At 38.0% G+C, this 17051-nt stretch overlaps 2 protein-coding genes across 2 annotated transcripts; both read right to left on the minus strand.

Moving 5' to 3' along the window:
* Positions 1–5396: 5396 nt before the first annotated feature.
* Positions 5397–6140, minus strand: LOC106615979 (uncharacterized). The gene is made up of 2 exons (XM_036375635.2): positions 6057–6140; positions 5397–5981 (listed from the first exon to the last, which is right to left on the minus strand). Exons 1-2 carry the CDS (start codon positions 6057–6059, stop codon positions 5445–5447), a joined length of 540 nt encoding a protein of 179 aa, XP_036231528.2. The 5' UTR covers positions 6060–6140; the 3' UTR covers positions 5397–5444.
* A 3703-nt stretch (positions 6141–9843) lies between these two features.
* LOC106615981 (vitelline membrane protein Vm34Ca) lies at positions 9844–10582 on the minus strand. Its single transcript, XM_036375637.2, has 2 exons — positions 10495–10582; positions 9844–10329 (listed from the first exon to the last, which is right to left on the minus strand). The coding sequence occupies exons 1-2, from the start codon at positions 10495–10497 to the stop codon at positions 9889–9891; spliced, it is 444 nt and encodes a 147-aa protein (XP_036231530.1). The 5' UTR covers positions 10498–10582; the 3' UTR covers positions 9844–9888.
* Between the last annotated feature and the right edge of the window lie 6469 nt (positions 10583–17051).

Raw genomic sequence — 17051 nt, forward strand, 5'->3', positions numbered from 1 at the left:
ACACAATTCAAAAATAATAAATAACAATTTGAAACCAATAAAGTGTGAAGCAATGAGCCGAAACGAGGAAGGGGAAATAGCAGTTGATTAATAGCCGTTCGGAAGAACGAAGCGAAAAGAAATATTGGATAATGAAATATAAATGGAAGATGAACGGAAGTCAAGAAGCAACAGCTTCTCACAGCAAAAATTAAGAACTACGAAGTTAAAGTTGCAACATTCGCAAAACGCAATCAAATGCAATTAAATATGGAAATAATGCTGTCAAGGCAATTGCAATTGGAAACTAATATCCTTTAAATTAATTTAAGTTTAAAGATTTGCATAAAAACTTGTGTACTAAAAGAAGTCGTATGTCAATGAGCCAGAATACAAACTTGAGCTTTTATTATAATTCAATTTTCAAATTAAAGCCAACTTTATTGATTTGATTTTGCTAAATTTCAAATCTGAAAAATTAATTTCTATACATTTAAAAAAAAAGGCTATTTTAAATAAAAACTATATTTTTTAGCAATTCTTGAAATTGAATTCAAAAAACTATGCCATTTCATAAATAAAGTCATAATAAAATATAAAATATAATAATATAAAGTCATAAAAAAACTCAATTTTAATTTAAAAGTTTAGAAGCTTATTTCAACTCTAAACAAGATTCAAGTAAAATATATAAAACTCAAGTTTAAAACAATAGCAAACCTAAACAATACAAAACTTGTGTTCAAAACAATTCAATTCTAATTCTTGACAATAACTTAAACTTAAGTTTGAGGCAAAACTGAAAGTTACTACCACATTTTAACTGAAAATAAATTAAAATAAACTGTTTACAACTTCATTATGATCTCAAATTAAATTTTCCGTACTTATTAAGCGCAAACACAGTAACGAAATGGTTTTAGTTATAAAAAACATACTTTGATGTGATTAATACTTCAAAATTTTATTATTCTGTTTGAATATTATTAAAATGCAGTAATGCAGTAAAATTAAACTCACATGAAATTTTAAATTTTAACTAATGATTTAATTTTCAAATATATTTGAATTCAACTCGTAATATTGTTTTAATTAACACTCAAACTCAAATTTATCACTCCATTTTACGTGCCAACAAAAAACTCAAAATTAATTACTTTCATTCAAAACTCAAATTGTAACGTTATTTTGAGCTTAAGTAGAGTATTGAGAAGTTACGTAGTATTAATTTAAAACAATGTTCAAATTTAATTAAAAGTGCAGTTATGCTAATAATTTAACTCAAATTAAAATTCATATTATATGCTAGTTGTATTTGCTTTAAGTTTGAATTTGACTTGACGCTTTGGTTGTCAAATTGAGTGATAACTTTGAGTTTGCTCGAAAAAATTCCCAGTTTATTCTAAAAAGCTAAAATTCAATATCAAATTCAGTTTTTAACTAAACTTTAAATTTTTTTGAGCTATACTCGAAGTTTCACTCAGTTTGACAACCAAATTGTAAGAATGCTACAAAGCTGTCACTCAGTTTAGCAACCAAAAATGGTAACTCGAAGTCAATTATACTTAATTGTCGCTCAATTTAAACTCAAATTTAACTTAAATTGAATTTTAACAAGCCATAAATTAGCCGCCTTACATATATACCCATAAATCAGCTGCAACTCGACTCAATGGGGGGGAATAAATTAGCTCAATGATTTTTAAAAATTAAATTAAATTGTCATCATTAAAAATGTGTAAAATTTTAATTAGTTGCAACGAACACACCAGCTCGCGTCGTCTGAGTGTAAATCAAATAATTAATAAATTTTGCTTAAAAATAACTTATAGCCAGAAGCAACAAATAATTGTTCGCACGCGTAATGCTCACCAGAGGCAGTCCACAGCTGGGGTCAGCACGTGGCTAAAAGCAGAGCTGCATATTTTAAAGCGGCGAAACGGAATTTCAATGCAAAAGCGGAGGCGAAAACAGATAAATGCTGAAGCGAATGAAAGCGGAAAACCCACACTCGGCTAGTAGCTGATGAAGAAAGCGATAGCGTTGGTGACGATGGTGGTGAAGGTGGCACCGGTGTTGGTGCGCTGCGAACGGAAGCTTTGAACAAATAAATTTAAAACCGATTTAGAATTTATGCAAATCACTTGCAATCAACGCCACGAACCGACAGCGTCCCCCGCCCGCGCGCCCTTCACACACACCGTCAGCTTCACCGTTGTGTTGGCAGCTGAACCGCTGATGCTCTGACTTTTGCATGTGTGTGTATGTGCGTGGCTAGCTGTTGCTGTGTCGTCGCTGGCCGAACGCGTGAAACAATTGGAAGCTGCTCGCACTTAATGAGGCAATAAATTAGTAGTGCGCCGTCGATTTTACGACATCCAAAACTAATTTAGTGTTATGTTGTGGTGTCGTATTTGGTGCGTTCTATTGGCAGTATCGGCAACAGCATCGACAATTGACCGTTGATTTTGGCATAGGTATAATTATTGTGGTTACTGTTGTTGTTGTTAAGCTTCTCACTATTTAATATAAATTTATTTTTTTTTTTGATATTTTTGCTTCTTGATGCTATCATGATGCATGTTGCGTTCACACTGGCTGGAAATATGCCATTATAAGCACCCACACACATGCACCCAACAATACATAAAAACAAGTGCATGTGTGTGTGTGTTCGTATGACCGCGCAGGTACTTATGTTAATTACACTAAAAGCCTTCGGCGATTTGGAAACTGAAATGGCGGAAATTGTTGCCAACACTTATGGAGCAATTGGTACCTGTTTTACCCCGCCTGCCGGACGAAAATCAGCAACCAGAAAAGCGGTTTAGAAAATTAAATGTTTAAATGCCAAAGTTAAAGAAGTTAAAAATGAAGGGGGTAAAGGGAATACGCAATAACAAGTTTTAATTTTCTCAGCTGCTTGAATTTGCTGATTTCAAAAACCCCTCTAAGCTAAAACTACATCGAGATATAGCTTCTCAGAGAGAAAATTACCGTGAGAAGAGTAATCTCTAAAACTTATCGACTTCAAAACTTATTGGCTTTACTTTTAGATCTGCTTCAAGTTTCTTTTAGATCTTCTATAAAATATTCAAATATCTTTGAGCTCGCAAGTGCTGTCGAGAACTCTAGTTACATCATAAGGATTCTAAATCATGCAACAAGTATCGAGTTTAATTAATACCACAACAACTTTACAGTAAAATAAGCATCATGTTAGCACTACAACCGGGTGACGGTCTTGGCAGTATCGATAAGCCTCCGCGTCGGCATTGCACCCGACTACATCAGTTGAAGATTTAAAATTTCGGCAGGTCTGTATCCACTTGATCTTTCCATAGCAGTTTGACCCTCCTATGCTTCGTCAGCCAGCAGAAGGCACCGAATTGTAGATTTTGCAAGATGGAGTGTTTTCTTCCATTCGACCAACATGGCCAAACCAACGCTACCGCTGTAGTTTTATGCGCCGCTATGTCCATATCGCCGAAGAGCTCATATAGCTCATCATTTTATCGAATACTTCAAGATCCTAAATACCTGTAAATTTAACATAAGTAACCAATATCACTGATTTCAACCGATCACTATGAGAGCTTACGAAAAACTGTTTCGAATAACAGGCAATGGAACTAAGGACCATAATAATCATCAGCCATCTAAACCACTCAAACGTGTTGCTGGTTTCAAAACACAGGAATTTTTCAGCCAAATATCAGTTTTATTTTAATATAAACACAAAAGGAACAACAATCAATACTGGAACTGGATACTCACCATTGTTACTAAATCTGGTTTTGTTCTGTTGTTCTACGGAAGTTTGTTCGACTTGTGAATGGTTGGTCGTTGCAGTTGAGTACTTTACGTATGATCTTTCCAGAGTGCAAAATTAACTTTAGTAAATGCAGCATCAAATATATTACGTATCTTACTTGAAATTGCTATAAGAATAAGCAAACTAATTAGAGACACGCATATTTTTTATGGAAGCATACGGGCATACGTTGATACAAATAAATAGAGAAGTAGTAGTTCAATGCACTTAAGGAAAAGGCAGCTCCGATATAATAGCAGCTGGTCGCTAGTATTGATTTTCTGATCTTGTCATCGCACTATCTCATTTTTCAACACTTTTTCCATCGGATAACCTCACGTCGTCAATAAAGCGCTAAATGTTGGTCTCCGACTGGTCAGGGTCAACGCTTTTATTAGCATAGGCCATTGTGTTGAGTTAGGTTAGGTTAGTCTGGTAGGCTAATAAGCAACGCAGTATATTATTAGTAGTCAGCCTGGAAGATGACAGCGCTTGCCGCGAATTTCAGCATTCCAGTGTCTCACACCTTTGTATCTCCAAATGTTTGAAACGTTGCCTTGCCAATGTGAAACAAGTTGTGCATTGTTTCCCTATTGTTTGGTCTTCTGTAGTCGTGCACCGCCACCAGACTATGACCAGTGAGCATTGCAACCATTTTCCTACAGTCCTTTCTATCGTGTACCTGTAGGAACCTGGTGTATTTCTGATTTACATTTATGCAAACGACTTTTGCAGTTTTACAAATCGGAAGATCGTTTCCAATGCATGGGTTTCCCAATGTTGATCACTCTTAGCAATTTGTCCACTATCTCATTAACATCGATGCGTTTGTGACATGGCATACAGTATAAGTAAAGCCGCTTGTTCCTGGTGACACTTACCACTGTGCGCGGCTTCCGAAGACACTTCTTGTTGATAGCGATACGAGGTTATTGCCTTGATTGCAATTTGAAGAGGTCTATAAGAGCCGCTGTTGTAGTGGTTCTTAAAGCTCACGTCCCGTTATGCACAGCGCAGCTAGCTGCTGAACCCTTTCCATTGGGTTCCTGTAGGTAGACTTTTGTAAGCCTGTCCACCACACTGCTCCACTGTAGAACAGAATTGGTCTTAATATCCCTCTGTAGCACCCGAGAATGTGAGAAGAAGAACGCCTCCAGGTTGTGCTGGGCATATGCCTACATGCATATAAGGCACATAGTTAATCGCTTAAGATTAAATTAAAATACGACGGCTTACTTGGCTCTGAGTGGCTTTAAGAAAATCCCATATTGCCATTATGTTGCTGATTGGATTGATTTGGCGAAATTTTAATTACCTGGTTCAAAAATCGGGCATGATTTACTAAAAGTGCACAAATTCCACACTGCTCCAGAAATACCTAAGCTCCAACACGTTTACATCTAAATGTAGCCTAATTCAGCCTGATGGAGCTGTACATACAAGTATAATGCTTAAATATACTCTAAGTTTATCTTTAGCGACTAACATAGAAATAATACTTTAATCTCTCTAATTTTATAGGGTCCAGAAATTTCAAAACTCAGTTCGGTTAGATATCTAAACCCCAAATCCCTTCAGCAACCTTTTTTCAAAACTATATATCTTTCGAGTTAACTAAACATTTATTTTGGAGTATTCATTAGTTCTTAGCTTAGAAACGACGTTGTTTGTAGACACGACGACGCACAGTGCGGTATCTGTAACCATCTTCTGCAGGTTGCTCATAGACTTCAGAGGCAGCTGGTTGTGGAGCATAAACTGGAGCTGGAGCTGGGGCAGAGTAGACTGGTTCTGGAGCGGTTGCTGCCGGTGGGATGTAAGATGAAACTGGAGCAGAAGGGGCGGGTTGGTAGACTGGAGCTGGCTGGTAAACTGGGGCTGGGGCTGGAGCAGCGTAGACTGGTTCTGGAGCAGCAGCAGCTGGTTGGTAAACTGGAGCTGGGGCTGGAGCTGACTGGTAAACTGGGGCTGGAGCTGGAGCAGCGTAGACTGGTTCTGGCGCAGCAGCAGCTGGTTGGTAAACTGGAGCTGGGGCACTGTAGACTGGAGCTGGAGCGCTAGCTGCAGGTGGAATGTAGGAGTTAACTGGAGCGCTAGCAGCGGGTTGGTTGTAGCCATAGCCCAGATGAGAGACATCAGCGCAGGCGAAAGCCAAAAAGGCGATGAAGGTAGCGGCAGCGAAGAATTTCTGTGGAAACGAAGAAGATTTGAATTTTAGCGGTGTGCTTCATGAATATATCATTCTTATCAGATATATATTTACCATCTTTAATTTTATTTAGTTGCACTGTTGCAGTCCGTACGACTTGTGACTAACTTATTGAAGTATCTACGCCATTTATATACGATTTTCGTTTACATACACATATTAAAAAGCGAAAATATTTAGCAAGTTGTTTTAGCGCAAAATAAGAAAATAAGTAACTTTTATCACGAAAATGCAAATCAATTCAATAAAAGAGGAGCTGCAAAGTGAAGCTAAATTGGAGCTAAAACTGGTTAGCATGATATTTTCCGGCTTGCAGATGGCACGCTTCTAAATATATTATTATGAATAAGCATGAGATATAAAGTCATTGCTAATGCATATACTCATTTATGTGTATATACAATTGTAGTGTATATATCGACAACTTCCGACAAATGGAGAATCGAATTTTATTAATTTTACGCTGCTTTCAAAGATATCATGATTTTCTTATGGTTCTTGTGTCTAAGGTTAGAACCGCAAAACTCGCTCTCAATTTCACTTAGAGTGACGTCATTATATTTTAGGAGACGTCTTTTTGTCTCTCTAGAAGCTAACAGAATTACCGTCTATCAGATACTGATTGCAGACCATGATCTGTGAATTCGTATATATTGTATAATATTGTAGCTTCTTATCCACATTATTTCTGGTATAAGTGAGGATTTTTACCGAAATAATTTATATTCCGAAGGCATCCAAAAATTGTATAGTGACCAAACTGTCTGATGAGTCGGCTATGGAATGAAATTTAATAGGAATAACCTAAGCTGAACTCACCAGCTATATGCTCTAATTATCCGATATCGGTGGTTCCGACAAATGCGAAGCTTCTTTGAAAGAAAGGCGTGTGCAAAATTATCTTAAAAACTGAGGGACTAGTTCACATATATACAGACAGACGGACTTGGCTAAATCGACACAGCTTGTCAAGCTGATCACTGTACCTATATATAGTATATACTTTAGAGGGTCTCCGATGTTTCCTTATGGGTGTTACAAACTTTGTGGTAAACTTAATATACTCTGTTTAGGATATAGAAATGCCAATTAAAAACTTTTAATATCTCACCACCCCTTTAAGCCAACTGAAGTATAAAGACGTCACACTAAAAGGCCATCATAGAAAATTTTTAAATCAATATTTTAATATAAATAGGAGAAACTTAAATAACATATACCGTCTGTTACACGGACTCTAATGAGACCCTATTCCCCAATCCAACCTTCATAATCGTAAAACCGCAAGTATAAATAGTTTAAAACTCTCTGCAGTAGTAGCAACATAACCTAAAAATGTTTAGTACAATTCTTTAGTTAATACTTTGAACTACTGATAATATAAGGAATTGATATTAGAATAAGCAAACAAACTAGTGACACACATATTTTTTTTCATAGAAGACAGGTAGACGCTCATAAAAAGAAATAGAGAAGTATTAGAACATTGCACTTGAAGAAAAGCCAACACTGAGACAACAATAGCTGGTCTTTCATTGAAACATGATTCCAATCAAATTAAAATAGTTCTGATTTTTGCAAAGCATTGTATATAGCAGAGCATACTTTCAACGAAAATATAAATACGCATTTAAAACCTCCGTATTCATTGATATTATACATATATGATGTTTAAAGTGCTCTTATGAAGTATCTTAATGGCGAACTTATATCGCCATTGGCTTTAGGTCCTATGAAATATATTTTAAGAAGATGCATCTATAATAATTTATAATCACTTTTAGTGTAAGAGTTCCATAATCGATTTTAAGATCTACATAGGTCTCTGAAGATGCTACAAGTTGCATTCTTTGCTTTCGACTTTTTTACATATGTATATGAAGAGCAATCCACTATAAACATTTACCATAAATATGACCATTTTTATACTAAATCTCTTTCGATAGCAAAAAGGAATTTTTTTCAAGAGTTTGAAGATCCGCCGAACTTTCCTGCGTGTCTCATGAAAACAAAATTAATATTGTCTACAAGATTCCTATGACGAGTCACCTCCACGGCACCATTATATTAATGGTGATTTCCTCAATAAGAATTTATCTGCCTAACATTTTTCGGGGCTATTACTTTGCCTGCATTGACTTTGGGTTAGACTTGTATATCCCCATTCTTTATTCAGCAATCTTCGTCTTTCATGTGTTCCCAGAACTTCATTAGCCAGTGCTACTGAAGAAGAAAATAGTTTATTTTTGTACTATAACATATAGAAATAGCCTTAAATATACCATAGTTTTATTCTTACAGATTCCAACCATTTAACTAAATAACTCGATACAAGATTTTTCCCTTCACATTTTACATTTCACATCAAAGGGTTCATTTTGGAATAGTAAAGTATTTACAAGGCTAAATTCAAAGATCTTATGTATTCTCCTTAAACAATTTTTGGAATCAAAAATTGAGCATTTTATCACAAAATTAATTTACATATTTCAGCAAAATCATTATCCGAGTCAATAGCATACTCGTTTAAAATAGTCAACACCAATCAGTTCAGGGCGTAAAAGTGACGCTGTTTGTATTCCGTAAGTTTTATTTCTCTACTTCGGACATCTGCGATGTTTCCTTACTTCGATCACTTTGGGGACTGTATACCCATTAGAAGTTATTGTTAGAGCTCATTAATTTAAATGAATAGTTGAGTTGGCTGTCTAATGAATGTTATGAAGTTAAACCGGAATTATTATTGTTGTGAAGACATAAAAGGAAAATTTTTCTGAATTGAGAAGGATAACGTAAATAAAATCGGACTAAAGAGTATGAGGCTTATGAAATCTCTTCTGAATTGAGAAGGATAACGTAAATAAAATCGGACTAAAGAGTATGAGGCTTATGAAATCTCTTCTGTCTCCGTAATAAAAGTCAGACAGATCCAGATCCAAAAAAGTTTGCTTACATTTTATATACGTAAAAAGTTTCCTATATTTTGAGTTGGTTCACTTTGTCATCAAGGCATCAATGGTGAGTTATCGCTTGGTTCTAGAAAGATTGCTTAGATTAAAAATTTATTATGAATGCCGGAACTCCCGTCTAAACCCAAATTATTATCAGCGACAACTAAGAAACCCAATTCATGACTTTCCCTTTTAATTATGTAGCTTAAATTAAAATATCTTCTATGCTGTTGATTTCGCACCTATTCAATTGTGTTTGCACGAAACGATTCTTTATATTCGTGGATCCCAATAAAATAAAATTAATAAAACTATCTTTCCATCGGTCGTGTATTAAGAGATAAAACAACGCAACGGAGACATGAATATTAACAACCAAAAGTAAACCATTTTGAGTTGAAAATAACATAGGACGGATCTCCTTCGGGTTTTCTATAAACGCATTATTGCGCGTTTTTGTAGGGATTGAAATTTCATCACCTATCCTTAAAGAATTCTCCAACGGAAAAGTACTCCCTGATCATTACTAATCGTGGTGCTGATGAGCAAATCCAGCACAAGCTTGGTTTGATATAACTGTGAACAATCTGTATGCCTATAATATAAATAAGCAAAAGGCATAATACAATATATTAAAACTCAACAAAAAACTGAATCCTGCTTCATCTTAAGTTTTCGCCCATTTGTTAAGTATAGCACAAGGAAAAACTTTACTATAGAGCTATCAAGATCAAGCATTACAGTCTACTCTTCCAGGGTGATTCGTCTCCAAACACTAACTTTAAGACAGTGCCACTGAAGTTATGCACCATCGGATTTTAATTCAGTTGATGTGGGTGCGTATAATTCAAAGAAAGAAGTAGTCTACCAGAATGTGAATTTAAACTCGATTTTACCAGTTAACAACAAATATATTTCAGAAATCAGTTCATAGTTTAGAAACGACGGTGCTTGAAAACACGACGACGCACAGTGCGGTATCTATAACCATCTTCAGCGGGTTGCTCATAGACTTCAGAGGCAGCTGGTTCTGGTGCATAAACTGGAGCTGAAACAGGGACAGAGTAGACTGGTTCTGGAGCGGTTGCTGCCGGTGGGATGTATGATGAGACTGGAACAGATGGGGCGGATTGATAGACTGGAGCTGGCTGGTAAACTGGGGCTGGGGCAGCATAGACTGGTTCTGGGGCAGCAGCAGCTGGTTGGTAAACTGGAGCTGGGGCACTGTAGACCGGAGCTGGAGCGCTAGCTGCAGGTGGAATGTAGGAGTTCACTGGAACGCTAGCAGCGGGTTGGTTGTAGCCATAGCCCAGGTGAGAGACATCAGCGCTGGCGAAGGCCAAAGTGGCAATAAAGGCGGCGACGGCGAAGAGTTTCTGTTGAAGGAAACGGAGACTTTTATTAATAAGCGAGGTTAGGTAGAGGTATTTCAAATAAATCGTAGAAGCTTTTTTCACTATGCACTTTAAATATTCGTTATCCTTTTTGATGGTTTATCCAATTTAATTTAATTATCACTTTTTATATTCTTCAATATTTACCATTTTCACTGAGTTTGTTTGCGTTGAGTTGTTTGGCTGCAGACAGTTCAACTTGTGCTTGCTTCATCGTATTTCTCGCGCGTTTTTATATGATTTCGCAATGCAGCTGAAGCTACTAAATTTAAGTTATCTAATTCCGAATTTGCTTGCTAAAAAATTATAAAACCTGTAGTTCTAAGCAAAAAAGGAGCTCGGATCACTAGAAGCGTGCATTATTTGTTTAAGTGTTGCTTAGCAGATGAGCGGTAGTGCTAGTTCAATGCACTTAAAGTAAAAGTTGTTTTCAAAAGCGGAAACTAGTTTTAAGAGGAAATGTAGAGAACACGATATTTATAAAATCCCAAATAAACCTAATGAAACCAAAAATTAGATAACCGGAACTACTTCAATACTTGCTCTACTTGTTTGAGCGCACAATTTTTTTTTTTCAAAAATTAAATTAAACTTTTTAAACACGCTTACATGAAGTTTTTGTCAACTGACTAATTGTTTTGAAATATCACTTTCATATTCGCTTTGGAATACTAACAGAAACAGACTTTCTAATATGCGCTAATACCAAATTTTGTTGTTCTTATTAGAACAGACATTAATTGATTTGTTTCTTTCTTAGTCCTCTTTTGAAAAAAAAAACGACGAAAATTGACTGCGCTTATTGCTAAGCATATTTTTATTAGCAAAGTAAAGACCTTAAGATTTCACTATTTGATAGAAACAACTGTTAGTTAGATTTTCTGATTTCCAGATTTTTCTAATGACTTCCAAGCCGAAAGTTTATACTCTTCCGAAGTTGTGATTGACTTCATTGCAAAGTTGCGTCAATAATCTTTATCGAATCTAGAAAAATAAATACAGTTATACAGGTGTAACGGCTAATGAAAATTTATACTAGTTCAACACATTGAGAAGAAAATCTAGTCCTACTATTCCAGACAAGCGCCGAACAGGAAAAAGCATTAAATCTTCACTTTTGTGACTATGAGAAAAATATACTCCAAAATTCTTCACGCCCCAATAGTAAAAGTTCCAATGAGGAGGTCTAAGAAAAGCGATTAATCCAGCGATTTGCTATCGCGCAATTCGCGTCAACCCAATTCTATTGTTTGGTTTACAGTTAGACTTTTAGTTACTTTTTATACCGCCTTAAAACAAAGCAGATATTTCAAAACCACTTGGCATTAATTTCTACTCTTTGCTATAATTTGTAGCATCATCATTTATACTATATTTCTACCATTGACGCAATTTTTTCCGTATGGGTGTGCATATAAATCTTAATCGTTCAAAACTTTGGATTCTTGAATGAAGATTAGTCTTATTTCTTGGGTCTAAGAGAGTGTATCCGCAATCATTCTTTTTAATACGCACCGTGGTTTTTTAAAGTTTTAAAGACACCATATGTATGTTATATACAAGATGTCATAAGAGTTCCACGAAGTTAGTTAGCTGCGGCATTTCGCAATTTGTCTGACCACGCAGTCTGAAGTACAAAAATCTAGAATACTTCGTTTGCCCTATTGGGAGTTAAGTAAAGAGGTACATAGGTATAGTAGAAAGTCAAAAGAAGTACTCGTCTTATGCTAGGAATCCCAATATAGAAGGCGAAGGTAGGAAACTATGATAAATCTTTTAACACAAATCACATATCAGATCTTATTTGATTATCAACAATCTACCGATGTCATGTGTAAGCTATATATCCAAAAATATATTTTTCGTGAACTAACAAATGTACAAATCATTATAATATATAAAATCAAACAAATTGTATGCGTATTTCCTTTCACACCTTAGTTTAAAGCGACAGGCAGCTGGTTGTGGTGCAAGCGGGATATAAGACGATGCGAGACGGTGCTGAAGCTGGAGCATAATCTGGCTCAGGAGCGGATGCGGCTGGAGCAGGAGGAATATACGAAGAAGTCGGAGCCGATGGCGCAGGCTGATAGACTGGCTCTAGAGCAGCTGATGGCGGGTGGTATGTAAGATGAGACTGATGTAGATGGCGCAGGTTGGTAGACTACAGGTTGGAGATGGGTATAAAATATTTCAGGAGCATTAGCGGCGGATGGAAGATATGAGTTGAATGGTGGACTAACTGCAGGTCCTTGGCTAGCCCAGGTGGGTGATATATAAATATATTTATTTCTTTATCCTTAGTCAATATATTCATCTTGTATTTCCACCGGAATGTAAAGAAATTCTTACCATTTTAATTAAGTTTCTAGTTTTACTCTTGAATTGTGTGGGATTTGTATCTGCTTACTAGTAGCCGTTCATGAGTATTTAGATTATTCGTTTTTCAAGTGCCATTACGATGTGCTAAATATTCTACGTCTAAAATACAACAAGCACACACATATACAGAAATATTTATACCTACTAAGAGTGTTTTATTTAAATTACTAATAGTTATTAGTTCTGAAAATTCGAAGCACTTAGACGGTTCTCAAAAATTATTATATACGTATAAAGGTAGGCTTATGCTTACATATGTATTTACGGATATATAATTGAATAAGTTTCTCTACTTGAAAATTTTAGGTTTGGCTTCCTTAATTTCTTATACCGTTGTTTGTATATCGATATCATTTCTGTATGCTTTTCAGAACGACCATTAGTGTCAGAAGATTTTGCTTACTATTTATATAATTAATATATATTTAATGGTTGCGTTGATAATGTTTGAAGCGGGCGGTCCTGCTGCTGGCACGTCTTGTCAGTTTGGCGTCCGTGAGAAGAAGGGAAGAATTGCAGGATGATGGAGAATGGGGTTGCTTATCACTTTAATATAAAATTGTGGTAAAGGGTTGCCGGTCGGTAGTGTTGTGCGTTTTGACGGTCGGCAACATAGTACAACATAGTTGTAGCCTGTCGGTAGTGTATGATGTTGCCACAGTATCCCCCTTCAGACTGGGCGATCGCTTATGATCATAAGTCCTGTGAAACGAAGGTTACTTTACGACGTTCTTGCCCAGTTGATATGGTTTGACGGCTCGGTGGCGGTAAATCCTCGTACGGGAGGTATGCTGGTTTTAATCGGTCTATGGAAATGTTTTCTGGTTTGCCTTTTATTGCGATTGTGTAATATTTTTCCGCGCATGATAAAACTGTGTACGGTCCTTCGTAAGGTTTCGAAAGTGATGGACGAACTGAATCGTTTCTTACGAAGACATTTGGGCAAGTCGCAAGGTCGGGATGCACAAATACTTTCCTCTGTCCATGCCATGCTGTCTTCGATGGTCTGATTGTGTTCATTACGTCTCGGAGTTGGGTAACGAACTCTGTTTGGGTTTTGAGTCGGCTGTCGTGTGTGAAAAATTCTGAAGGAATTCGCAATGTCGTACCGTAAATTAGTTCGGCCGGTGATGCTCCTAAGTCTTGCTTGTAGACGGTTCGTAAGCCTAAGAGTATAGTAGGCAGGAAGTCGGTCCAACGTTCTGAGTTGATGCATAAAATGGATGATTTTAAGGTTCGATGCCATCTTTCTACTATTCCGTTTGCCTTTGGATGATACGATGTTGTCTTCAGATGCGTTATGCCGAGCGACCTTGCCAGCTCTGTAAATAGGGTGGATGTGAATTGACGACCGCGATCTGATGTAATGACGGCTGGAACTCCGAATCTTGCAATCCAATTAACGATTAAAGCTTTTGCGATGGTTGGCGCTGTCATGTCGGGTATGGGAATCGCCTCTGGCCATCTTGAGAAACGTTCAATGATTGTGAGACAGTAGCGGTTACCAGCGTGTAAAGGAAAGGGACCTACGACGTCGATGTTAATATGATCGAATCGCGTGTCACCAGATTCGTAGCGTTTAAGAGGCGTAAATGTGTGTCGAGTTATTTTAGCTTTTTGGCATTGCTCGCATGCTCTTGCGAAAGCTACACTGTCTTTTTGGATTCCAGGCCAGACGAATCTGCTGGTTGGGAGTTTGGCTGTAGCACGTGTACCTGGATGGCATAGCCCATGAGTTGTTCGTAACACCTCAGAACGAAACTTCTTTGTAATGAATGGTCTAATGTTGCCAGTTGACGAGTCGCAGATTATTTGTTTGTCGCATCCGGGTATTGTGAATAATTTTAGCTGAAGAGATGAATTACTATTGTTTTGGCGAAGGAATTTGAGCTCTTGATCGACTTGCTGGTCTTCGGCAAGTTTGGAGTAGTCTATGCTGTTTGCGTGAATTTGTGCTATTCTTGAAAGCATGTCAGCTGTTACATTGGCTTTCCCCTCTACGTGGCGAATATCTGTGGTTATTTGAGAAATGTAATCAAGTTGGCGAGCTTGACGACTCGAGCATTTTTCAGGATTCTTCTGGAATGCATAGATTAGTGGTTTATGATCGCTATATATGTGACAGGTTCGTCCTTCCAGCATGTATTTAAAATGGCGGACGGCCATAAACATCGCTGTGAGTTCTCTGTCATAAGTGCTGTAACGTACCTGAGTTTTGTCGAATTTTTTGGAGAAGTATGCTAACGCTTCAAAGTTGCTTCCTGTTACCTGGTGCAGAACAGCTCCTGCGGCTGTATCCGAGGCGTCGACCCATAGTGACATCTCAGCGTCTTTTGAGGGATGTGCCAAAAGAGAGGCATTCGCAAGCTGGGTTTTACATTTTTCAAATGCTGCTGTCGTAATATCAGTCCATTGGAGCTGAGAGCGATCGTTCTTTTTGTTTCCAGGGCACATGGCTAACAGAGGTATTTGCGTTTCGATGGCGTGTGGAATGAATCGTCTGTAGAAGTTAATTGTGGCTAAGAATCGCTTGAGGCCATTGACGGTAGTTGGTTTTTCGAGATCTATAATAGCTTGTACGCGGTGCTTTAGTGGTCTTATTCCCTCTGCTGAGACAGTATGACCTAAAAAGATGATTTCCGTTTTTCCGAAGACAGACTTGGTAGCGTTGATCCTTAAATTGTGCTTCTGTAGACGTTCAAAAAGTCGGCAAAGGTGTAATAGATGTTCGTCTAGAGATGATGATGCTACACAGATATCGTCCATGTACGGGAATACAAAATCTAGTCCTCGTAGGACTTCGTGTATAAGCCTTTGTAATGTCTGCGCTGCATTACGAAGACCAAAGGGCATATACAAAAATTCGAATAAGCCGAAAGGTGTGATGATGGCCGTTTTCGGTACGTCTTCTGGATTTACAGGAACTTGATGGAAGGCTTTTTGTAGATCGATCTTGGAAAAGATCGTCTTACCTCTTAGATTGCTAGTGAAATCCTGAAGATAGGGTATTGGATACCTGTCTGGGATTGTAACGGTGTTGAGTGCTCTGAAATCTCCACATGGCCGCCATGTACCGTCTGCTTTCTTTACCATGTGAAGAGGACTAGCCCAACTGCTGCTCGATGGACGGCAAATGCCCAGTTTTATTAGACTGTCAAATTCTGCCTTAGCCGCTGCCAGTTTATCTGGAGAAAGACGTCTTGGTCGTGCTGATAAGGGCGGACCGTGAGTTTCGATGTGATGGACCACCTCGGACATAGCTGTGCTTCCGAGTTGTGCCAACCGTGTTATGTTACCAAACTCTTTAAGTAAGCTCGTATATTCGCAGGACGTGTCAAATGTTTTTACTGATAAGGCTTCGCTACTGACAAGTTTTCCTATCGACGCTACTGATGTTAAGTTGTCGACTAATCGTTTCCTTTTTAAGTCGACCAGTAGCCCATAGTGGCTTATAAAGTCGGCTCCTATAATTCCGCACGTAACGTCAGCGATCAAAAAATTCCAAAGGAATTCGCGTCTTAAGCCTAAATCGATTTTAAGGAGGACTTCGCCGTATACAGTGATCGGGGTACCGTTCGCTGCGTATAACTTTACCGTCGATGATTTCATGTTGTTTTGGACAATTTTAGGAATTATGGAGGCGTCTGCTCCGGTGTCTATCAAAAAATTATGTTTGGAGAGCCCGTCAAAAAGTTTCAGGCGGTGTGTGACTGCAGGACGTAAGTTACAGATGTGCGTTGCAGTCTTCGATGCAGATAGTCATTTGCTTTTCTCCAGGTTGTAGTATGAGCAGGGTTTCCTACATGTTCGAGCGTTGGCGCCGAACTTATGGTGATACCAACATAACTCGTTCGTGTGCGTAGACTCCTGGTGCACATATCGTTGGTGTCTCTGCCGGCTTTGGCTGCGGCTCCTTGGTCGTCGCGATTTTAAAACTTCCATCTGCTTCGTGAGCTGAGCGATCTCATTTCGGATTTCTCGTAATGTAATTGGCTCATCGCTGGCCTCCTTGGGGGCGCTTATTGCTGGTTGTTGATTACCTACTACGTTAATTTGTCGAAAATTCATAGAATCGGCGATGGCGTCTGCAATTGCGATTTTATCTGCAACGTCACCTTTTGATGCGATTACCGCAGCCTGAGCGTGGGGTGGTAGACGTGAGGCCCACAGATCGATAAGTACTGTTTCACAGAGCGCGGTGCCAGCCACTCGTCTCATGTCGTTGAAAAGTTGGCTTGGCTTTAAGTCACCCAGGGGCATATCCGAAAGAACACGTTGCACGCGACGTTGTTGGCTGTCTGCAAAATGTGCTATTAGTTTGG

Source organism: Bactrocera oleae, chromosome 4 (genome assembly GCF_042242935.1).
Source record: "Bactrocera oleae isolate idBacOlea1 chromosome 4, idBacOlea1, whole genome shotgun sequence".
Lineage (NCBI taxonomy): Eukaryota > Metazoa > Arthropoda > Insecta > Diptera > Tephritidae > Bactrocera > Bactrocera oleae.